Source organism: Triturus cristatus, chromosome 12, assembly GCF_964204655.1.
Source record: "Triturus cristatus chromosome 12, aTriCri1.1, whole genome shotgun sequence".
NCBI classification, from domain to species: Eukaryota; Metazoa; Chordata; class Amphibia; order Caudata; family Salamandridae; genus Triturus; species Triturus cristatus.
In genome coordinates, this window is record NC_140595.1 from 612,357,382 (window position 1) to 612,382,181 (window position 24,800).

Consider the following 24,800-nt stretch of genomic DNA (forward strand, 5'->3'; position numbering starts at 1 on the left):
GTTCAAAATAACAGTTAAAACACACTTTGTGCAATTACTCCTAGATTAGCAGCTGGTTTGTGCAAATAAAATGCCGTAGCAGCAGGTTTGTGCAAATAAGCAGCGTTTCTACTTCTGAGTGTAAGAGAGCAGCTGAGACTAATGCCCTGCCAGCCACCCACACCCACAAGGATGGAGGCCTTCGTTCTATCCTTGACCTGCACCTTCTAGCGCTGGACTTGCAGGATGCATATTTCCACATCCTCAGTCTGCCTGCCCACAGAAGTTACCTGCCGTTCACGGTGGGACAAGAGCACTTGCAGTTTGCCGTCCTCCCTTTTGGGCTTACCAGCGCCCCTTGGGTGTTCACCAAGGCGATTGCGGTGGTTGCAGCTCATCTATGGAAGTCTGGAGTTCTAGCCTTCCCCTACTACGATGATTGCCTGTTCAACACGGCTCAACACAGGTGGTCACCTCCAGGCTATGGTGAACCTCCTGCACTCGCTGGAGTTCGCGATTAACGTGCCAAAGTCACACATGACTCCCTCTCAGGCGCTTCCTTTCATCAGAGCTGTTCTGAACAAAGTGAAGTTTCGGGTCTATCTTCCTGAACGGCAAGTCCAGGATATTCAGGCTATGATATTGATGTTTCAGCCTCTAGCCTGGATTTAGGTGAGACTGACTATGAGGCTGTTGTGCCTTATTACCTCCTGCATCTTTCTGATGACACATGCCCATTGGCATATGAGGGCTCTGCTTTGGGACCTGAAGATCCAGTGGGCACAGCATCAGGGGAATCTCTCGAACATCGTTTGGATCTCGAAGTGAACTGCAAAAGACCTGCAGTGGTGGCTGACGAACTGCGATTGGGTTAGCGGCAGAGCCCTCTCTATTCCCCAGCCAGAGTTGACTGCAGTGACAGATGCATCACTCCTGGGCTGGGACTGCCAACTGTGAGAGGTGGCGATCAGAGGACTCTGGTCTCCAGCGGAGTCTGGGCTTCACATCAACTTTCTGGAGCTGCAAGCGAGCCGACTGGCATTGAAAGCTTTCTTCCTTCGATAAGGAGAAGGCTGGTGCAGGTGTTCATGGACCAACACCACAACCATGTGGTACTGCAACAAACAAGGCAAGGTGGGTTTGTGAACCCTTTGTGAAGAGGCCATGCATTTCTAGACATGGCTGGGACTCTGAACCCCATGGCGCCGAACTCAGCCATCAATGCCTAGCGGATCACGAATGGCATCGACATCCATAGGTGGTGCAAGGTCTCTTTCAAGAGTTGGAACTGTGGTTAGATCTTTTCACCACTGCCCGGCACGCACAAAGTCAGCAATTTTGTGTGCTGGAGTTTCCAAGGCAGCTCTCGCTCAGAGACACTTTTAGCCTCGAGTGAGCTCTGGCCTCCTGCATGCTTTTCCGGCCAATACCATTTCTACCTAGAGTTCTCAAGAAGATCAGGAACGACCAAGTCATTCTTGTGTCTCCAGATTGGGCACGGAGAGTCTGGTATCCCAAGCTGTTGAGCATGAGCATTGGTCCCCTAATCAGGTTGACTCGTCAAGAAGATCTTCTGTCACAGAAACAGAGAAAGGTCCTGTACCCAAACCTGAGCACCCTTCACCTTCATGCGTAAATATTGAGCTGCAACAGTTGACAGCTTTTGGACCTCCTCCCGAAGTCTGAGATGTTATTCTGGCAGCCAAGCGTTCCTTCACCAAGTCTGTATATGCCTGACGCTGTAATACTTTTGCGGCATGGAGTGCATCTAGGAACATCAGTCCTTTTTCTGCACCCCTTTCTCAGGTTCTTCTGCCTGCTCTGGGCATGGTTAAAGGCTTCTTATCAGCTATTTCAACGGTTTCCAGAACAACCTTCTTTGTTCAAGTAACTGGCTGTGGCTAGAGGTTCAACGGTTTGCAACATGTTCCTTCCCCCCAGGCCATTCATCATGCTCCAGTGGACTTAAACCTCATTCTGACCTTTTTAATGTGTGCGCCCTTTGAGCCATTGCACAATTGCTCTCTCTAGTTATTGACCATCAAGAATGCTTTTCTAGTGGCCATTACATCAGCCAAGAGGATCAGCGAATTGCAGTCACTCTTGGTGCATCCCTCCCTACACCACCTTCTATCTATGTAAGCTGGTACTCCGGACCCATGTCTCCTTCCTTCTGAAGGTTGTGACTCCTTTACATGTAGGCTAGAGTATGGCACTGCCTACCTTCCTTGCTCCACCTCACCCGTCACAAGAGAAGCAGACTCCAACATCTGGACCCATAAAGAGCATTGTCGTTCTACCTTGATCGCACAAAAGCGTTCTGGGCGGACGATCAAGCCTTCGTGGGGTATGTAGGGGCCAAGAAAGGGAAGGCCGTGTACAAACTGACCATCTCAAGATGGAAAAAAAAAAAAACCCTGAGGACTTGTTCCACTAGAGCCAAGGCTGCGACCACTGCATCTGATAGAGACTACTAGGCACAGATTCCTTAACGTAGAATTATCCCCAGGCGTGAGGCTGGATCCGGACATTTTTGCCACAGCATCTCTGCGCGCCAGGTGCGGTACCATGCGACCCCATCCTGGCGTCGTCTGCGGACGTGACATCAGCGAGGTCACATAAGTCCCACCCTGGCGCGCTGATGTCAGTTTCCTTCTTTTCCGCATGCAACGCGAATCCGGAGTGTGCTCCTTGGCCTGTTTTCAGGCCTCTTTAGCAACCTGAGTTGAGAACAGTGTGCAGTGCCTTCGGGCTTCAAGATGTGTGCTTCTTGTGCACGTCAGATGTCGGCGATGGACCCTCACACTATTTGTATGTGGTGTTTGGGCGAGCACCATGACTCTACGGACTGCGAGGCTTGTCAGCATCTCAAGCCGAAGTCCCGGCGGGAGCTTCGGATGAAATTGCTGTCGGCCTGCTTGTCCAGATCGGTCTTGTTGCAGCGTCTGTCTCCTACCTCGGACGGGTCCAGGGGCTGCCGTTTCCGGCTGCGGCATAGTCCTTCGCCGAGGCCCCACGGGCGTCGTTCGCCCGCTGGTAAGTCCTGCAGCTTGCCACCGAGGCCCTGTCCTCCTTCTGCAGAGGGCGCAGGTTCGTCTTTGGACGTGCGCCCTCGCCTGTCGCCACCCTATCTGCTGTTTCCCGGCGATGGGGCGACAAGGGCTCAGATGAAAGCCTACGCTACGGCTCTGCAGGGTTCTTTGGGCCCCCCTCCTCTTCCTGCGACGTCCGTGGATCCCTCGCCGTGCGCGGGGCCTTCTGCGGACTCGCCTTCGGCGCCGACAAATTCGGCTTCAGGTGTTGGAGGTGTGGTGTCGTCGAGGTGCGGCCCTTCGGGGTTCTCCTCGTGGCCCACAGCGTCTCAGCCTCACTGGAAAGCCCCGCGGGGTCGCAGGATTTCGCCGGGACTCGCGGCTCATCCCCGAGTCCCCCTCGGTCCTCTGGGCAGGCGGCTCTCTTCCCAGAGGCCGAGCCGACGCCTCTCCGGCGTCAACGGCTTTCCTCCCCGGCCCTGGCGGCGCCGCGGGTGGAAGCCGGGACCCGGGGCGCCTCCCCGGGCCCCTCTCGGTCCTCGGCGCAGGCGGCTGCCTCGTCGGGGTTCGAGCCGGCGCCTTTTCGGTGCCGTTCATTGGCCGCTTCGGCTCCGACCCCGCCCCCCTCTCTGATGAGGCACGTGGTGGTGGAGGTCGACGCGGCACCCCTGGTGGACTCTTCGGTGCCGGTCGAGGACTCACCAGTGCCTGTGGTGGACTCCCCGGCGCCATCCCGACGTCAGATCGTGAACTCTTCTCCGGATGTCCCTTCCTCTCCGGAAGACTGTCTCCTTGTCACCAGGGCCTGGGCGCCGCATCGTGGCCTTTTCCCCGGCGGCTTCCAGGGCTGGTTCTATGCCGTCTCCACGTCCACAACCCCCAGACCCGCTACCTGCAGTTGTCTGCCTCGCAGGCTTCTCTGCCTTCTCCGGAGACCCCTCAGGTCCCCCACCCGTCCGTGGGTCTTCCATCCTACAAAGGGCTGGTCTTTTCTTCCTCCAGCAGGGCACGGGGACGGGCGTCTCAGTTTGCAGCCTTCGCCCACAGAAGAGTTGCTTTCCCCCTCACGACGCCCTACGGAGGCGAGTGTGGCCTTTGTCTGGGCCATTTCCACGGCCTCTGGCATTTTGCAGATGGGCAATCTGGTTGCTCCACTCCCTACGGACCACTTATTGGAGGTTCTCCACCAGGGCTCTGGTGGAGGGGAGCCGTTTCTCCCATTTGAAGCGTCGCTCCACACCTCTCTTCTGGGGGCGTCCAGCCACGGGGGATCCGGTGCCTCAACCGCTCCTTCACCACCACAGTCCGGCTCCGCACGATTCAATCTGCCTTTTTTCCCATCCATCTGCCCAGGGCCCTGTCCTGCGGGCTGCTTTTCCTTCCTTGCCTTCAGTGCTGCTCCCGCCGTCACGGGAGGCCCGTGGTTGGACTCCTGGGGGCGTAACATTTTCGCCTCCACTAGCGCTGCTCTGCGCGCACTCAACAAACTTTGTGTGTTGGCCAGGGCTACTTTCGACCTGTGGGATTCCGTGGAGTCCCTTCTGTCTCGCGCCTCCCAAGAGCGTGCCCGCGCTGATCTGCGGCACCATGTGCAGGATGGTCGGGAGTTAGCTACATTCATTCTCCGTTCGGCCTTGGACGTCTCTGATTCTCTCGGCCGCGCTATGGCGAGTTCTGTGGCTATGCTTGGTTGCGGGATGGCGTCTTTCCGGAGAATGTTCGGGAGCGTCTTGTGGATTTACCTTTTGATGGGACTCTGTTGTTTCACACCCACGTGGACTCCGCTATTCAGCGCCTCCTTGCGGGGCTCCGTCCCCTTCCCCCTCCGTAAGCTTTGGTTTGTCGGTCCTCCGGTGTCTTATGGGAAGCGTTTATCCCACCTTTCTCTTTGGGGCCCTGTGTTTCGGTTGGCCCATTTGTCTGCGGCTTGGAATGCCTTCAAGGTCCTTCAGTTGGCCCCTCTATTCTTTTGGCTGCTGGTTCAGCCCTTCAGCATGTGGCGAGTGTTCTTGCTGTTAGTGCGGCCATATAGGTCCTCAGGTTGGACCCTTTGTGTCTTTTTTGGCTGATTGGTAAGCCGTCTGTGGTGTTTTCCACAGGTCTTTTGTGTTCTTGACCTCTGCTGCGGGTTTCCCTAAGAGGTGTTTCCCTGTTTTTGTTTAGGGAAGAGTCATACCCTAGATGGGGTATTTGTTGGCTATTGTATAGCTCTGTCTTAAGCTAGGTGGGCGTGGATACCTTCTCGGGTTCCTCATGTTTTTCTTCCACCCTTGCGCAGCTTGCGCTGCTCCAGGTTCTGTCCCGCTCAGTATCCGAGGGTGTTTCTATCCTTCTTCTGCAGGATTCCTTCCCTCTTCGCCTCTGGATCGCCGGACCGACCTTTTCATGCTGTTTAAAGTGTCGTGTCTTGGTGTTTCCAATTTGTTCTCCTCCATTTCAGCCTGGGCCTGTCTGCCTTGTGTTCCAGGGGGGCTGGTTCTCCTGGTGCTCTCTTGTGTTCTGGTTGCCGGCTTTCGGTCGGTACTACATGTGTCTCTTTCTCTTCGGGCCTGTCCCGCTTCTATTCATGGGCCGGTCCTTCTCTAAGGCTTGTTCTGGGGTTCCCTTGCCTCTGTCTTCGTCGTGCACTCGACTTGCGCTGCTTCATAGTGTTCGCCAGCTGTCTGCTGCGCGCGCCTTGTAGTTTTGGTCCACTTCCGTGGGCCTCGACATGTCAGCGTGTGCTCCTGTCCCTTGCTTGTTGGAGCTTTGTGCGTCTGTGTCTTCTTTCTCACGTCTGCGCTTATCAACTGTGGAACCGTTCCTGCCTTGTTCCCTGCCTCGGGATGGATACCCGTTCAGCTGTCCCCTTCGCTGTGTGTGTGTGTTCTCCTGGGGCGGGCTCTGCCTCATCTGCTCCTTGGCTTTGAGGGTGGTTCTTTTCTTCCGTTGGTACTCGCTGGATGCTGTCTGCCCCTCCAGGTTTTCTGGTGGACTCCCTTTGCTCCTCGAGTAGGCTTGTGGTATCCTGGCCTTCCCTTCTCCTTGTTCTTGCTTTCTTCTGCTTGGAGGGGAGTGGGACGTCCTTCCTGTCCCCGGGGCATATCCCCTGTTGGGGACCTGTGTTCTTCCAAGCTGGTGAGGTTCTCTCGCACCCCTCCTCCCCTCAGGGTATGGCTAGGGTATCTATTCTACATTAAGGAATCTGTGACTAGTAGTCTATCAGATGTACAAGTTACTTACCTTCGGTAACGATGTATCTGGTAGAGACGATTTTAGCTGCAGATTCCTTCACGGCCCGCCCTTCCTCCCCGTTCTGCGAGGACCCTTCAGCTTGGTCTTCTGCACTCGCCTCCCTCCAGGTGGCATTTGTCTTCTGTGGGTGCTCTCTTTCTCTTCCTCCCTGGCGGGATGCTTCGTTCTCTTTCTTTGTTCCACTCCTTCCTTTCTGGTACTTGGCCGGTGGGTTCATATGTACTGTGGCATCCCTGCACCTTGGGTCTTCCAGTGTGGGGCCTACTCATACTTTTCCCTCTGCACTCCTCTAGGTTGGGGTTTCTTGGCTGTGCCTCAGCCCTTCGCTTTTTGCAGGGGTTACGACACTCCTTGCTGGTGTTGTCTTGGGGTGATTGTCGTTCCTCATCTGTTCTGGACTTGTCGCCCTTCACTGTTATAGATTGTGTTTGCTGACTTTGTCGTATGCCCCGACATTTTTCACATGTTTTTCTGTCTCCAGAGGGGAGATTGCCTTCGCTTGCGGGGTTGCTTCTCAGAGCAGTGCTCTGCTCCTTCTTTTCCATGACTTTCAGTAACGCAGTGCTTGGCACTGTCCCTAATGGTGCTGTTCCTCACCATTTGCTTCTTCCCTTTTTGTTTCACTGATTGTTTTGCACACTGTTCCCATACTCTCACAGTTTTGTAGGTGATGGCTCCGCGTTGTGGCGCGGAAAATGTTTTGCACACTGTTCCCATACTCTCACAGTTTTCTTGGTGATGGCTCCGCGTTGTGGCGCGGAAAAGGTTCTCCTAAGAAAACTCACGTCAGCGCGCCGGGGTGGGACTTATGTGATGTCGCTGACGTCACGTCCGCGGATGACGTCAGGGCAGGGTCGCGTGGTACCGCCCCCGGCGCGCAGAGATGCTGTGGCAAAATTTTACGGATCCAGTCTCACGCCTGGGGATAATTCTATGTTAAGGAATCTGCGGCTAGAATCGTCTCTACCAGATACATCGTTACCGAAGTTAAGTAACTTGTACATTAGCCCGCAAATTCCCTTTCCTGGACATCTGTCCGGCAGCAACGTATGCATCTCAGCACATGTTTACCAAGTACTTCTGCCTGGACAGTCAGGTCCATTGTGACGGGCACATTGCCCATTCAATACTGCAGGACTTCTGGTTTAAATCAGTTTCGCAGACCCACCTCTGCGGAGGCATTGCTTGGGTATCTAATCAAAATTAAGAAATCTGCAGCTAGAAGTCACTATCAGATGAACAAGTTACTTACCTTCGGTAACGCCTTATCTGGTAGAGACTCTATTTAGCCGTGGAATCCTTACCGATCCTGCTTGCTCTACGAACGGATTAGTATAAGGGTCACCCTTCTAAGGGCCTTAAAATTTAAATCAGTTGTCAGCCTTTATCATAGCTCCGTGCTCCTGCTGTGGAAAGCTGTGAAGGGAACTAATGCCAGCATGCTGCGGTGGCATCTTTATTGGGCACCGTGCACGTCATTTCTGGTGTGGCAGACACCGAGCCCAACAGCGCCACCTACTGGCACACAGGGATACTGCTTGAAAACTTTCTGGTCCACTCTGATGCCTTAGGAATATTCTAAGGTAAGGAATTAAGGAATCTGCAACCAGATAAGGCATTACAGAAGGTAAGTAACTTGTTCTTCATGCAATTTAGACCCCCATAGACAAATGGTGACAGCTAGTGTTAATGTAGAAATGACAACTCCTAAGTCTAGTAATTCTAAGTGTGCCTTTAAACTAACGAAAAGTAACAAAAAATGTTTGGTGGGAATTCATCAATTTATGGTACAAGCTCAATTTCTATGCATTCTGTGATACTCATTTTTACGGTGGGGTAAGCAAGGTGCCTCACTAACCTATTCTGAATATACTCCTGCTTTCTTCTTTCTAGATTGATTCTCTGGAGCTGATAACCCAGAGCCGTCAGTATCTGCTTCACTCAATTCCACAGTGCCCAAAGAAGAGCCTTCTGCACATAAACCAGGTGGTTAAATTTGTCCATTGTCAAGTTTGCCTGAAGGCACCATAGATCTTTTGTATATTTAAGTTGATTTTGGTTTTATGAGTTCTCCAGAATTGTATCTTTTATAGATTCACATGCTTGAATTGTCCCTGTTATCATGGTGCGAGTCCCACGGTAACAGTATTAAAAGTAATGCCACAGCCTTAGCACTGACATCCACAGTAAAAGCTATATTCCATGTTAGCCCATTCAAATCATTTTAATAGTCCCAAACTTCAACCAGTCAGAGCTCAGACCTCATCCCTTGCAGAGCCAACCTAACCTCAGATTTCTAACCGCACGTCGTGTCTTAGGAGTCTCCCTGAGCCCTGCTCAGTCAATGTTTCACTGATAAACTTTTGAACCACAGCTTTTCAGTTCATCTTCAATCCTAAGAACATCTGCGGTACAGTCTGGGAGTGTGTTCTACTATTTTTCTGACAGAATGTCTGAGTAAAAAAAAAAAAAGGCTATTCAGGCCTTGCAAGACTTGTGGAAAGTACAGACTTTATTCTAAGGACACATAAAGAGTGCTTATAGTGTCTTTCTCCCCAACATAAGCCTAAAGAATACGAGTACGGCAGTACCTTTTCTGCTAAGACCCTCAAGGATCAGCAGGGTAGATTATTTCTGTGGCTACAGAAGAAGAAAACGCATTCAGACTCAGACTCATAAGTGTGAGGGGAAGGCTCATTCCTCCTCACAAAATAGAAAAGATGAGGGTTCTTCATCCTCTGAGAGATACTCTAAAAACTCCAAGTTTCACAGTGGAGAGACCAGTAGTGAAGGGAAAAGAAGCAAGGAACTGGCTGGCCCTTCCTCCTCTCATGAAAAGTCTGTTTCTTCACCTTTATCGGCTTCTCTTGCTCTATTTAAGGAGCCTACTGCAAAGAAAATTTGTCAGTTGACAAAGCCATTGGCTAAGATCTTACTGTCTATGCCTGTCGTTTTGCCTAGAGTGTCCTCACCGAAGACAGTGTCGACAGCAACTTCCACTATATCGATGAAAACAATGCCGACTGCCTCATCGTCGTCAACGAAGACTTTGACAACGCCGCTGTCAAGACCATCTACAACAATGAAGATATCAGCAATGCTGACGGTGCCTGCAGTTTTCTGTCGACAAAGTTCCCTGCTGGATCCACGTCATAAACGGCATTGTCGACAGCAGGAAAAGATACATTGTTTGTTCATTTCAAGTACGGGATGACCTCTATGCCTCAGGATATTTCTAAGATCTCTTCCCTGCCACCAGTATGTCTGCTGGAGTTTCAGGAATCTGGGGATGAGGGTATTTTTGATTCTGCATATAGCCGCTCCTAGTTGAATTGTTAAATGTCAGAAGACGGAGGATGACGAGTCGTGCTCCAACTGTCGGGCCATGGCCCGACGTCTTTGCGGGAGCGGTCCCGAAAGCTTCTGGAGGCCTGACAGTCGGCTCCACCCTGCTCAAGGTCCTGGTCGAGAGGGAGGTTGCGGAGCCATCACCACCACTCCTCGTCGAAGTCTTCGGGTAAGTCGAAGCACAGAAAGTAAGCGAAGAAGCACCATCACTCTTCGCGTTCTCCCCGTCTGTCGGCCGATGCGACGCTGCATGTGGCAGGTAGTCGTCCGGCTCTGTCCGCTGAGCCTGTTAGGTTGGCTTCGAGCTTCCCTCCCTTCCCGGGAGCCAGAGCGACCCCTGCCCAACTTCGAAGTTTTTATTAAGCCCTCCATTCCATCTTTGGGCAGCCCGACTCCGCCAGCGCACCTTCGGGCCCCGCGGACTCAGCTGGGGGGTTCTAGGCCTTCAATGCCGGCGGCTTCGGCCCCGCTGGGCTCCCCAGGGATCCAGGCCTGGATCCGCAACCGGCGCTGGTCGACTGTATGACACCTCCTTCGGCCTCTAATCCATTGGCGACACCTCCGCCCCCTCTTTTGCCGGTTGTGTCCCCAACTGACGTCGATCTCAGCCTCCCCCTCAACATGGACATGGAGCCGGACCAGCGTCGGCCGACACCCGTACCGGAGCCGACCGGTACTTTTGTACCTCTGTCCTCCCCTGGTGTTCCCTACTGCCCTGAGTGGCAATCAGAGGAGAGTGAGGAGGACTGGGAGGGGTCTATGGACCCTCTGGCAGACCAGTTGGAAGAACCGGACTGGAGAGAGGAGTTTGGTGAGGCCAGTGGTCTGGACACTTCTCCAGATTTTGGCATGCTTCCCCCCCTACCGTGGCTACGGAGGAGGGAACCTCTTACGCTGTGGTGTTGCGTAGGGCATCTGAGGCCTTAAACCTTGAGCTTCCTACGGTGGCGGTCAGGACCAACCTCCTGACCGATGTGCTTCAACCGGCAGCGGCCTCTTCGGAGCCCCTGCTGCCATTCAATGAGGCCCTCACATACACCTGGTCCAAGCCCGGCACAAGGGCTCCTGTGGATAGGATGATTGCCTGACGCCACTGCCCGGCACTGGGTGACCCCATTTTCCTCTCCTAACACCCTATCCAGAGAGCTTGGTGGTCCAAGGGCGCTTTCCCTACTGCTCCACCTGATAGGTAATCCAAAAAGCTGGATCACCTTGAGAAGAAGATGTTTTCTTCCGTCAGCTTAGGACTGCGGTCTGTGAACACCGCATATCTCTCGGGCAGTTACACCAATTCGGTTGGGACACGGTCACGCAGGTGCTGCCACAGTGCCCGGAGGAGGCCCGGGCCGTGCTCTCCCGTGCAGTTGCTGAGGGTAGAGATGCAGCGAAGGGTACCTACCCAGGCTACAGAGGGAACGGCCTGTACCACCACCGATTACTATTTCAGACTTATTCTATGACAGTGATGCTGCCCAGCAGCCAGAAAAGGGAGAGGAGAGATCCTGTTGGACACTAGTGAGCATCCTGAGTGGGATGATTATGTGACACCAATGCGAACATTATCTTACAGCGGATTGCCCGCCTGCAGACATTGGTAGTTTCCATTACTTTCTTGAGAGAGCATCCAAGCACTTTGACCTCCCTCTCCCAGTGAAGCAAATGGAGTGCTTCCTCTAGGATTTTAAGGCAGGAACTCAGCACACAACTTGTGCTATCCCAATTATAGACTTCATCTGGCAAGAGGGATTAAAACTAATGAAGACCCCAGCGTCAGTAGCAGCTGTTATACCGAAACTAGCTAAAAAATACAAAGCCCTGGAAAATTCACCTGCATGCCTCATTGGTCAACCTAATCTGGATTTTGTCATCATGCTCAAAGATCGAAGAACCCTTCCTTGCCGTGCACTGCGCCTCTGGATAAAGAAGGCTGCAGGCTTGATAATATAGGGAAGAAATTGTCTGCTATGGCATCGATCTCAATAAGAGCCTTCAACGCTATGACGGTCAGATGTGGTCTGACATGTCATCTCTATTGGAGTATCTCCCAGAGGACAAAAAGGAGGAGGCCCGGGAAATTTTAATGGAAGGAGAAAAGGCCTCTTCTGACATCATGGATGTGGCCATGGACGTTTCCTCCACTGCCTTAAGGGAAATGGCTGGAGCAGCAGTTTTGCAGCGACAAGGTTGGCTTAAGGCTACTGCATTCCGCCCAGAGGTGCAAGCCAAAGTACTCAACATTCTTTTTGACAGGGACAAACTGTTTGGGAAGCAAGTTTATGACGCAATGCAGTCTCTAAAGTCGGATACCAAGGCGGCTAGATCACTTTGCACCCTATAGCTGAGGCGTTTTCAGCCCTTTTGAGGCAGGGGTAGAAACCAATTTAAAACCAGACCACTGTTCCAGCAGAGGTTTTAGCCCTACTCTCAACATGGTTTTCGATCTCAATTTTCTGCCCAGTGCCACAGACCAACCACAACGTCCACATATTCCAGACAGCCAATGCATCGCTGTCCTTCGGCTGGTGGAAAGGTGCAGGATACTACAAGGAAGCAATGATGTAACGCATGCTCCTGTCACCACAGTCCCACATCATTTAGACAATCCTCTTTCAAATTCTTCAATCACTGGAAGCTCATCTTTTCCAACAGATGGGTGTTAGACGTAATCCAGCATGGTCACACCTTGGAATTTGTTTAAAAGCCCCACATGTACCTCTGCACAAGGCATACATAGTCATTGTGCCATTCTAAAAGAGATTCAATTACTTATTTCCAAGAACACAATAAAAAAAGATGCCGTTCAATCAGTGCAACCAAAGTTTCTAATTCCAACTTCTTTCTCATCAAGAAGAAGTCAGGAAAGTAAGAGCCTCAGATCAATCACCTGCCTCCAAACATGTTCATCAAAAGGCTGCCCTTCAGGATGTTATCTCTTCAAGAAATTCTGCAACTGGTGGACTCAGGAGACTCCATATTCTCCCTAGATCTACTGGATGCATATTTCCATATTCTGATACATCCAACGCACCAAAGGTTTCTCAGGTTCAAGGTGGCAGGGTGCCATTACCAGTTTAAGGTGCTCCCTTTCAGGTTTAAGTCTGCACCAAGAGTATTCACTATGTGCATGGTGTCGATGGTGGCCTTTCTCAGTCGTTCAGGTCACCAGATTTTTCCCTACCTGGACGACTGGTTGGCAAACGGTCCCACTTTTCATTCAACAAAAAAGTCAACAGAGGCTTGCCTGAGGCTGTTCCAATCCCCAGGCCTCAAGCTCAATGAGGAAAAATCCTCCCTCATTCCTTCCAGATCGGCAGTGTTCCTAGGAGTGGTCCTAGACACAAGATTAGCGCCAGCTTTCCCCACGAAAGAGAGAATTTCCCGCTTGCAAACTCTCACACAATTCCTTTCTGCAAGAGAGTTCACTTCTCTAAAGACATACAAGTCCATGTGGGGGATGATGTCATCCTGCATCCCCTTGATCCTGAACTTTCACCTTCGCATGCGGCATCTTGAGAAACAGATCGATGCAAAGTGGACTCAGTGCCGCAGATCTTTCAAGGACAAGATTTCAATAACTTCGAACTTGACGTTGGCAATGTCCTGGTGGACAATCAGAAACAATGTCTCACTGAGTCTCTCTTTCCTGTGATACCCCAGGTGGTGATGGCAATGGACACCTCCATAGACGGATGGGGAGCACATCTATTGGACTTAGAGGTTCACTGGAAGTGGTCCAGTCAGGAAGCATCATCTCAAATAAACCTATAGCTGAAGGTGGTGTTTCTGGGTCTTCAGGCTTTTCTACCCAGGCTTCGCAACTCTTCAGTACTGGTGAGAACCGACAACACTACCACCATGTTTTATCTCCGCAAACGAGGAGGAACGAAGTCACAGGTTATGTCGGCCCAAGCGCAATGGATATGGGAATGGTTGATAGCCAACAACCTCTCTCTTAAAATAGAACATGTCCCAGGAGTACTGAATGAATTGGTAGATTTGCTCAGCAGGACGGACAAACAGTATCACAAGTGAGAGCTCAACAAGAACCAGTTACTGAGTGATTTCTAGTCTTGGGGCTATCCAACTCTGGATCTTTTTGCCTCTTCTCTCAATAAGAAGTGCAGATTATTCCCCAGCAGATACCCTCAGCCGGGATTTTTGGGGGGGGAACGCCTTCCGTTTCTCTTGGATGCGGACATTTGCATACGCATTTACCTCGATTCCACTCATTCCAAAAGTCATCAAAAAAGTCAAAAGAGAACCTTGCCATCTCATTCTCATCGCACCAGCGTGGCCAAGACAGTATTAGTTCACTGAGCTTCTTCACCTATCAGAGTGCCCGTATAATTCAGTTTCAGCCAACGGAGGCTCTCCTTTCAATCAACCAGGGCAAAGTGGTTCACCCACAGATTCGTACTCAAGTTATCGGCCTGGCTCCTCACATGGTGAATTCGGAGCTGTAGGTCTCTGAAGAATGTGCTTCAATTCTTGATAAGGCTCGTGCTCCTTCTACAAACCAATGCTATTCTGCAAAATGGAAAATATTTTGCTCATGGTATGCTTGTCAGTCTTGCCATCCTTTCTCCTCTACACCTGGGCAGATGATTCTTACAGATATGCTGTCTCTAGCCAAGTCAGGACTCTCTCATGCATCCATCAGGGTGCACCTAGCGGCAATTTCTAGATTCAGGTAACGTTCTGGACAATTAACCTTATGGTTGAATAGACTGGTGAATGAGTTTATCAAGGGTCTCTTTCAGGTCTAGCCCCCACCTGTGCAATGGCAGCTGAACACAGTTTTATCACAACTTATGAGATCTCCTCTTGAGCCCATTCACCAGTCTGAGTTGAAGTTCATTTCATGGAAGGGGGCTTTTCTCTTAGCTATCACGTCTGCCAAGCGAATAAGTGAAATTCAGGTTTTCACAATTAAAGAACCTTATCACCAGTTCCAGGAAGACAGTCATTCTGCACACTAATCCATCATTCATCCCAGAAGTGCCATCTGCTTTTCATCTCAATGAGCCCATCATTTTGCCTTCCTTCTTCTCTAATCCGTCTTCACCTGCAGAGAGGGCCATACATTCTCTAGACATTAAACGTTGTTTAAAGTTCTCCATACAAAAGACCAAGTGTAGAAAAGTGGCTCTGTATATACTGTTCCCAAATAGGTACAGTGTGTACAGGGTCCACAGTCCCCAGAGGTTTGGCAGTAGCTAAAGTTAGATATAACCTTACTCTCTAAAGTGGTAGCTTGGTCGAGCAGTAAGGCAGTATCAGAGGATAGTGTAAACCATTTGTTGCACACACTCAGTCAGCAAATGGTCTCACACACTCAAGAACTGAACTCTAGGCCAATGGTTTGTATATTAAAATATATGGTTGTTTTATTTTAGAACCAACAATAGGTATCAAAATATACTTTCTCAGAATAAGATGCTTTAGTTAAATACTTTGCAATAGGCAATTGACTTTTGAATGCAATAGTTACAGTTTGTTGCAATAGGCAACACAATTTCAAACACAATAATACATTGAGCTCAATGGGAATTTTAAGTTAAATGAAATTGATTACTTTCAGGATTACTTTTCTAACTCCAGGACTGGATCCTAGATTGAGTCCTGGGACAGTTCTTGGAAACAGGTGAGTAAATACGTTTAAGTTACTGTTGTGATTTTTAAGCAATATTTTGGTATTTTAAAAGTTGACAGAAACTTTTTCTAATCAAATTACCAATGTTATCCTATGGGAGGAAATTCACTTGGCAGGTAAGTGGGGTTATGGTTAATTTTTCGGGTTCTGTGTTGGATCCTGGATCCAGCACTAGTATACCACCTGTAAGCAGTTGATAGAATGCGTTTAGGTTATACAGGCGATTTTTAAAGAATATTTGTAGTTTGCAAAAATCGACACTTAGAAGAAATTTCACAGAAAAACAGTCAATGGTTTCCTATGGAAGAAAATTAAATTAGCGGTAAGTAAGGTTTGTAATTACTTTTCAGGGTCAGTGCTGGGTACCAAGATCCAGCACTGGGATCTCTCCTAATAGCAAGTGAGTATTTCTGTTTTCGTTACTCGGTTGATTTTAGGTGAATATTTTCAAGTTTAGAAACTTTAGAAATTTCAAGTGAAACCAGTCAATGTTACCCTATCGAAGAAAAGTGAGTTATCGGCTTTTGGGTAAGTACTCGACTGGCAGAGTTAAGGTTCTGGGCATAGGCTCAGGGGTCTCCCAGGGTCAGTTAAGTACAGTTGTTACACCCTCAGCGACACAGGAGCAGCTGGGTGCAGAGTGAGTTAGGCCCAATGTTATCCTATGGAAGGCAGGGGGCCCTTGGTTGGTGGCTGCTGACTAGCAGCCTACGCGGCTGTGGGAGCTGGGCTCCTGGTCACTTGCTCAGGGCAAATGGGGAAGTAGGTAGGAGTAGAGGTTGCACAGCCAGGGGCACTCGTGCGGCTGGGTGCAGGGTGCTTTTGAGCCGTCGGGCGCTCAATGGATTGCAATGGAGAAGCTCAAGAACGAACAAACAAAGGCTGCAAGCTCTGGGACGAAGATTCTTCAGGTGTGACCATCACATCGAGAGGTAAGTTGGGTAGTTGGAGGATAGGTAGGTACCCAGGAGTTGGGCACAGGGGGCCGGGGTGCCTTTTGGTGTCGGGAAATCTTACCCTCTGTTGATCACGGTTGGGGGGGCTCCCTGGTTTTGAGGCTGCAGGCGTCATCCGGAGCATCGAGGTGGGTCCTTGGGTACTGGATTTGGGGTCACAGTCGCCGGGGGGATGTCCTTGTGGTCTTTGTCCACTCCAGCACAGGCCAGGCTTGGCGGGTGCAGAGTGTGCAGGGTTTGCGGTTCCTGGATGTTGCCAGGGGTCAGTTACTTGCGTTGAGCAGTGCCACTGCTCGTGGGAGTCCCAGATGCTCAGAGTCACAAGGTAGCCAGGTCCTCTGGGGTTTGTGAGGTTGCTGGCCACGGGAGATGCCGGGATTTAGCAGGAGCAGGTTTGAGGGTCAACAGTCCGGTAGGGCCGGGGCCAAAGCAGTTGGTGTCTTCCTCTTTTTAGCAGCTGCACGGCAGGTCTTCTTTTTTCTTGATCTTCTTTGCAGTTTTGGAATCTGGATCTAAGGAAGGAAGGTTCAGGGTGCCCCTAAATACTAAATTTAGGGGCGTTACAGGTAGGTAAAGGGCAGGGACCACTGCCCTGGGGTGGGTACACCCCATATCCTGCCACTCTCCTGTGGGAGGAGGGCAGTGGCCTAGTCCTGATTGGCTGATGTATGCCAGGGCAGTGTATGTTGTGGGCACGGCACACAAGGATGTGTGCCGTGTTCACTCTCTGTTTTGTCCTATACCCAGACACTCAGCCTGCAAGGGCTGTGTGTTTGTGTAATGGAATAGTCTAACATGGTATATTGCTTTGGGACGGATATCTGATAGAGACTACTAGCCGCAGATTCCTTCACGTAGAATTATCCCCAGGCATGAGACTGGATCCGGAAACTTTTTTGCCACAGCATCCCTGTGCGCCGGGGGTGGGGCGACATCACGCGACTCCGCCCAGGCGTCGTCCGCGTACGTGACGTCAGCGAGGTCACATAAGACCCGCCCCGCCTACATCACTTTTTTCCTTTTCCGCGTGCAACACGGATCTGATCCTTGCCACGGGCCTGTTAAGGCCCCTTTTTCTTCCATTTCTTTTTGGTGGAACAGTGTGCGAATGCCTTCGGGCTTTAAATCTTGCACGTTTTGTGGGCGTCTTATGTCGGCGACGGACCCTCACCTCATTTGTATGTGGTGTGTGGGGGGAGGATCACGGCACCACAGATTGTGCGGCGTGCCAACAGTTGAAGCCGAATTTGCGGCGGGAGCGCCGGATGAAACTTCTCTCGCCGCGTCTCTCCAGGTCGACGTCCTCCCCTCGGTCTGCTTCGGCGGACGGCTTCAGATTCGGCCGTGGTCGTCGTCTTCGCCCTTCTCTGATGTCACGTGAGCATCGCTCCCCGGTGGGTAAGTGTCGCAGTTTGTCCCCGGGGGCTGGTTTCCGGCCTCCCGGGGGCGTGGACTCTCCGCAAGTGATGCGGCCCCGCGTATCGTCCTATCCACCGTTTCCCGGTGTTCGAGAGTCCAAATGGAGACTTATGCGGCGGCTTTACAGGCCTCGCTGGCGTCTCCTCCTCCTTCCCCTCCTGGGGCGTCGGCGGATCCTTTGCCCTGCGCAGGGACCTCCGCGGTGCCGCCAGTGGCTCCGGCGCCGACTAGTTCGGATCCAGGCTTGGAGGATGTGGTGCTGTTGGGGTGCGGCTCCTCTGGGGCACCTCCTTCAAGCCACGGCGTCTCTGCCTCGCCGCAAACTCCCACAGGGGTCCCTGTGGTGTCGTGGGAGGTCGCCGGGGCTCGGGTCACATCCCGAGCCCCTCTCGGTCCTTTGACAAGGTGGTCGTGTCTAAGGCCAAGGTGACGCTGCAACGGCGCCGGCAGCAGCTGGACCGTGCGGAGCCACAGGGGTCGGTGGACCCTCCTCGTCCCGCTCCGGGTCGAGGCCGAGGGAGGACCCCTCGTCCCTCTCCGGGCCCCTCTCGTCCCACCCCACAGGCGGCTGCCTCGACGGACGGCGAGTCGGAGGTTGGATCGTCCCTGGTGCCGCCACATGGGTTGCCGAGTGATCTTCGCCTCATTCTGGGCCGCGGCTGCCGGGGGCTTCATGCCACTCGCCAGGCCAGTCTCGTTCCCCCACGCAGGTGGCTGCCTCGATGGGGGTGGGTCGGCATCATCCCGGCACCGCCCCCGGGCCGGTGCGGCTCCAGCTCTACTCCGGTCTCCGCTCCGGTGTGACTTGGAGGTACCTTGTCCGGTGACACAGGCTGGTGCCGACGTCCTGCCTCAAACAGCGGACTCTACGGCTCCGCGCAGGGGTCGTACCACGGATTTGTCTTCGGACGCTCCTTCTTCTCCGGAGGCAGGCTGTATATTGGTGTCGTCCTCCCCGGAGACTGGTCGCCGTGTGGTGTCTTTTTCACCGGCATCGAAGGGCGGCTCCCCGCCCTTCCTGAGGCAGAGGTGTTCGTCTGAAGAGCGGCAGGTCCCTCATTCTTCGGCTCCTTCTGACTTCTAGGTCTGGCCCTTGCCCGTCCCGCTTGGCCTCGGAGACGGCCGCCTTAGTTTGCAGCCATCGCCCACGGAGGAGCTGCTTTCTCCACCGCGGGGCCCTACGGAGGCGGGTGCGGCCTTCGCTCATGCGGTGTCCACACCTGTGGGCATCCTGCGCATGGGTGACCCGGTGGCTCACTTTCCGGCAGACCATCTATTGGAGGTCCTCCACCAGGGCTCTGGTGGGAAGGAAATCTTACTTCCCTTTGAAGGTTCGCTCCTTTCTTCCTTGACGGGGGCTTGGAGGGACCTGGTGCCTCAGCATCTTCTGCACCGGCACCTCCTGGCGCCGCGTGACCCGGCGTGTCTTTCCCTTCACCCCTCAGCCGCTAGCCCCCTTTTGCGGACTGCTCTTCCCTCCCTGCCGCCACTTTTGTCTCCGCCATCCCGAGAGGCACGCTGGCTGGACTCTTGGGGACGCAACATGTTCACCTCGACCTGCACGCCCGTAACACCTTGTGTGTGCTGGCTAGGGCCTCCTCCTGTTTGTGGGACTCGGCTGAGTCTCTGGGATCTGCAGCGTCCCAGGAGTCTAGTCAGGTGGACTTACGGCATCTTGCATTGGATGGCCGGAAGCTTGCAGCGTTTATTCTCCGCTCCGGACATCTCAGAGGTGCTGGGCCGGGCCATGGCTTCCTCAGTCACTCTCCGTCGCCGTGCCTGGCTTCGGGACAGAGTATTCCCAGAGAAAATTCGGGAGCGACTCATCGACCTTCCGTTTGATGGCAGCCTGTTGTTCCATGCCCCGGCCGACTCTGCCATCCAAAGGCTCTTGGCAGGGCTCCGTCCTCCTCCTCCTCCTCTGTCCCCTCCTCAGTGACTTCTGAGTTGGGTTGATTCTGGGCCTTCTTAGGCCGGCTATTCTGGCTGTGGAGTGTGTTTTCTGGCCATTTACGTCTTTCCTTGGGACTTTGGCATTGTTGGCTGCTGGACGGCCCTTGTGTTGATTGTGTGTGGGTTCTGCAGGAGTTGTTGCGCAGACTTGGCCCTGAGATTGGGCTGCTTGTCAAGCCTTCAGCGGGGGTGTTTTTTTCCCCGTGGCTCTTTTGTTTTTTCCTCTGCTGCGGAGGTTCTTCCAAAGAGGGTTCCCATATCTTGGGACTTAACGTACCCTATGTGGGGTAGTGGTCACATATGACTCCTTCTCAGATGCTCCTCTTCATCGGAGCGGTTCTGGACTCGGCGCAGTTTCGGGTTTATCCTCCCAAGCAGCAAGTCTGGGATATTCGGGCTATGATTCCGATCTTTCAGCCTCTATCCCAGGTTTCGGTCAGGATGACCCTCCGGCTACTGGGCCTGATAGCCTCCTGCATCCTGTTAGTGGATCATGCCAGATGGCATATGCGGGCTCTGCAGTGGGACCTGAAGTTCCAGTGGGCACAGCATCAGGGCAACCTGTCCGATCACATCCAGATCACCATGCCATTCCAGTTTGAACCCATGCCAATCAGTCTTGACCCTGTGCCTCATGGGACAAGGCAAGGCCGTAGACTAACCAAAATAGCAGTCTGGTATAATGAAGAACTGCACTCCACCAAATGCATCTGCCGGGAACTTTAAAGGAAGTGGTGTATCAGCAAATAGACAGAAGACCACACAGCCTTCAAAACCTAATTCAAGCATTACCACCCCCTACTTAAAGACACCAAGAAGAATGCCCTAGCAGACCGCATCCAAGCTAGCACAAACGGCAGCAGGGAAATCTCCACCATCGTGAGGGAATTCTCCAGCCCCGCAGCCGCCGAGAACGGCATCACACCCTCCCAGAATTCTGCGACAACCTTGCTGACCTTTTCCATCTCAGCCATCTACTTCGAACACCAACCCTCCACCATCAAAAGCATCAACCAGCTCACACCTACTAACACAAACCCCTGCTCACCCACTGGAAGCCCCTCACCACGCAAGATATATTGTCATCATGAACTCTATGCACTCAGGCGCATCCACTGACCCCCGTCCCCACCACGTCTTCAACCTTAAGATACTCGGCAACACGCTCAGGAAAGTCTCGAACACCACCATCACCGCGGCCTCCTTCCCGGAGGACTGGAAGCATGCGGAAGTGAGGCCCCTCCTGAAAAAAACATCCACCAACCCAGCCAATCTGAAGAACAAACAACCCATCTCGCTGCTCCTCTATCCAGCTAAAGTCCTCGAGAAAGCAATGAACCAGCAACTCACCCAACACCTAGAAGACCACAAACTCCTGGACCCCTCCAAATCCTGATTTCGAGCCAACCATAGCACTGAGACAGCCCTCATTGCAGCCACCGACAACATCAGAGCACTTCTTGATCGTGGAGAAACGGCAGCCCTCATCCTCCTGGACCTGTCCGCCATGTTTGACACTGTCTCTCATCACATCCTGATCAACAGACTCCACCATATCGGGATCCAAGGAGACACCCTCAAATGGATGGCCTCGTACCTCACCGGTAGAACCCAAAGGATCTGCTTCTCGCCGTTCACCTCAGAGCACAAGAAGATCACCTGTTGATCATCCCACAGCTCCACCCTCCTCAACACCTTCATGACCTCACTGGGCGACACGGTCAGATTGTATGGACTCAACATCATCTCCTACGCCAAAGACACCCAGCTCATCCTATCACTAATCGAAGACCTCACTCCCACCAAAGCCAACTTCCACAAATGCATGATGAACGTTGCGGACTGGATGAAAGACAACTGTCTTAAACTCAACACAGACAAGACAGAGGTTCACATCTTTGGAAACAACCCCTCGCCATGGAATGGCACGTGGTGGTCCGCAGATCTTGGCCAACCCCCAGCCCCAACAGACTACGCCCACAACCTCGGCATCATCTTGGACAGCAACCTAACCCTGAAGAAACAAGTCAACACAATCTCATCCGGCTGCTTCCTAACCCTTTGCATGCTATGCAAGATCTTCAGGTGGCTCCCGATAAACATCAGATGGACTGTCACACAGGCCCTCTTCATCAGCAGACTGGGATTTGTAAACAAGCTCTACTTAGAAATCACCTCACACCTACTGAAAATACTTCAGCAAGTACAGAATTCAACGGCAAGAATCACACTCGACCTCCCCAGAAGTACTTCCATCACACGCCATCTCAAGAAACTACACTGACTCCCGATCCAGAAGAGATGCCAGTTCAAGATGCTGATCCACGCATACAAGACCCTGCATAGCGAAGGGTCAGCATACATTAAAAAACACCTGACCTTCTACCAACCGACCAGACACCTTCACTCAGCATCCCTCACAGAACACCAAAAATCCACTGAGCCAACAGCAGAGCACGTGCCATTTCGCACCTGGCTGCTAAGGCCTGGAACAACCCCCCCCCCTGCACCTCTGGACCGCACTGACACTACAGCAATTCATAAGAGAACTGAAGACCTGGATGTTTAATTGACCTAACCTTCATGCAGCAGCAAACACTCCAACGCCTCGCTACCCCTAGGGGTGATTTGCAGCGCTATATAAATGTATGATTGAGCGATTGAGAAATAATTGCTTAAGCTATGGCTTTGAGAACGCTTTTCAAAATCATGCCAAAACCATTTGCCCTGGATTTATGAGGATAAATCTCAACAAACAAGTGCATATATATATCGCTGTTAAAAGTGAGGAAATTAGTTGTAATGTATACCATTTAGTGCACTATGAAATGGAAAGTTGTGATGCAGAGAAAATTCTTCCATGAGGAAAGAAATTCTGAAAGTGAATCCAGTTTGCGTAATAAAAATTGGGGCCAGAGCACAAGGCTGAATACCTTCCAATCTGATAGAGACTACTAGCCGCAGATTCCTTCACGTAGAATTATCCCCAGGCGTGAGACTAGATCCGGAAATATTTTTGACACAGCATCCCTGCTCGCTGGGGGCGGGGCGACATCACGACCTTCCGTTTGCCCTAACAAGCCCGTAGCAAGGATTGGATCCGCGTTGCACGCGGAAAAGGAAAAAACTGACGTAGGCGTGCCGGGGTGGGTCTTATGTGACCTCGCTGACGTCACGTACGCGGACGACGCCTGGGCGGAGTCGCGTGATGTCGCCCCGCCCCCGGCGCGCATGGCAAAAAAAATTCCGGATCCAGTCTCACACCTGGGGATAATTCTACGTGAAGGAATCTGCGGCTAGAATCGTCTCTACCAGATGCATTGTTACCGAAGGTAAGTAACTCGTACTTTAAGGGGAACGATTAGCTGAGGTTGTGTTGCAGCAGTCTGCAGGAGAGCGGCATGGGGTTCACTGCAAGACTGTGCTGTATGGATTTGCTTGCTTGGAATCGATGGTGCCAAACAGTTGGTACCCTACAGTTTTAAATCTTTAGGGCCAACTCAAGCATTCCTAAAAGATGTAAATATGATTTAACAGAAGCTAGGGGCCAGCTTATGGTCATTAAATATACACAATGCTACCCTGTGGGAAATCTGTTGCACTGTCCCTTTGGTACTGTATGCTTTATACTTTGTTTCGTCTGTATGTCTTTTCTGCAGCTACTTGGTCTCTGTGGAGAATTTGATCCAGAAGTGAGAGCTGCACTTCTCAACATGCCCTCATCGTCATTGGATCAAACTTTGTATGATGAACCCATCCTTTTCTAAATGAAACCTTTGTAAAAGGGCCATGGTGATGCACAGGCGAGAAATTGATATTTCTCAACACAAACAGATGACGGACATGGTGGATCCTGGAAGGAGTATTAGTTCAAGAAGAGTCCTTATGACTGGTTAAGCCAGTAGAACATTAAGAAACTACTTGAAAAAAAGTGGATTTTTTTTTCCAATAATATTTTCTCTTTGTGACCTGTCTTTATTTATGTGAAATGAATGTGTTAGCATTTCATTAAATACAATTAAATATATTTTTCTCTGAGAAGTTTGTGATTGAATGTCCTGAAATTAAAAACATAGCACTATGGAACAGCTTGGGATGGAAATTCAATGACTTTTTATTGAAGCCTCAATAATATGGCATGATTTTAAAAAGCCCACACAGCTCAAATGTGAGAGATACATGCCTATAGGTCAGAGTTTCAAATTGATACTATGATTTTATTTTTATTTAGAACTTTGGCATTGTTAGACAAATCAGCACGAAACTGTCCATAAAAAACTTAAACTCCATTAGATTTTGTGCTGATCTTTCTAATGGTGGGAGGGAGAATAAGGAGGGAGTCAAAAAAGCAGTGTTATCAAGTGGCCCTGCTGCAGACGCTCTGCTGAAGAACTTTCAAAGCTGGAGCACACTTTCCCTTCCTAACCTAGGCAGGCTTGCCAGTTTATAATGGTCACCTTCCCCGCAACTTGGTTATCTTTTCCAAGAGAACAGGTTACTTTACTTCAGTAACACTTTATTTGCAGCATGTGTGGCTTTTGATACACTTGCTCTACATACGTGCATCTAGAGTTGAGGCTCGACTTTCTAACTTTGTTAAAAAAAACTCAGCGTCACAAGACCTGTTGTGATTTGCTTCCATAGTCCACAGTGCATAAAGACGCAGGCTACCTCAGATTGTTTTCTTCATATATTGGATTTGGATGTTTCAAGTATGAGCTTTGAGACCAACACATTCTTGCTGACTTTTAGAGACCAACGATTTGGAAGACAACCAGTGAACCTCCTCTACACAACAGCTTCCTCTGTGACTCCTGATCAACACCCTCCGGTAACCCACGACCTGAATACATCACCAACCACCAGTCCAAAACCATAGAAAAAGCACAATATAGTATGCCTTTCGATTCCGCAACACCGCTTTAATGTTTCCCCGATTACAACAATACCTTCTGTGACTTCTTCCTCAAGATCTGGTGCAAGAAAACACTCTGGTACTGTAGAGAGATGCTAGGTGTATCAAAGATGCAGAGAGAACCTTCACCCGAAACGCCTGACATATTTGGGGAAGGAGAGACTCTCAACACCAAAACAGTGGAAGCAGGCCCATCGGGCCTACTGCCAGTGCATGGCACATCCCACCCCAACACAGTCTCCTTGCACGACAAAGCAGAGGCTCCGTCACAGAAACCTTCAGGTTCTCACATCAGGACCACGCCTAGGTCA

General features: G+C 51.4%; 1 protein-coding gene across 4 annotated transcripts in view; it reads left to right on the plus strand.

Annotated features, from left to right (window-relative positions):
* FANCA (FA complementation group A) overlaps positions 1-23,660 on the plus strand; it is a 1,007,136-nt gene extending 983,476 nt beyond the window's left edge. For all 4 annotated transcript variants that reach the window (XM_085637706.1, XM_085637704.1, XM_085637705.1 and 1 more), the window contains exons 42-43: positions 8,139-8,231; positions 23,234-23,660. In XM_085637706.1, coding sequence (XP_085493832.1) covers positions 8,139-8,231; positions 23,234-23,341 — 201 coding nt within the window. In that variant the 3' untranslated portion in view covers positions 23,342-23,660. The remainder of the gene's footprint in view (positions 1-8,138; positions 8,232-23,233) is intronic.
* Positions 23,661-24,800: the final 1,140 nt, after the last annotated feature.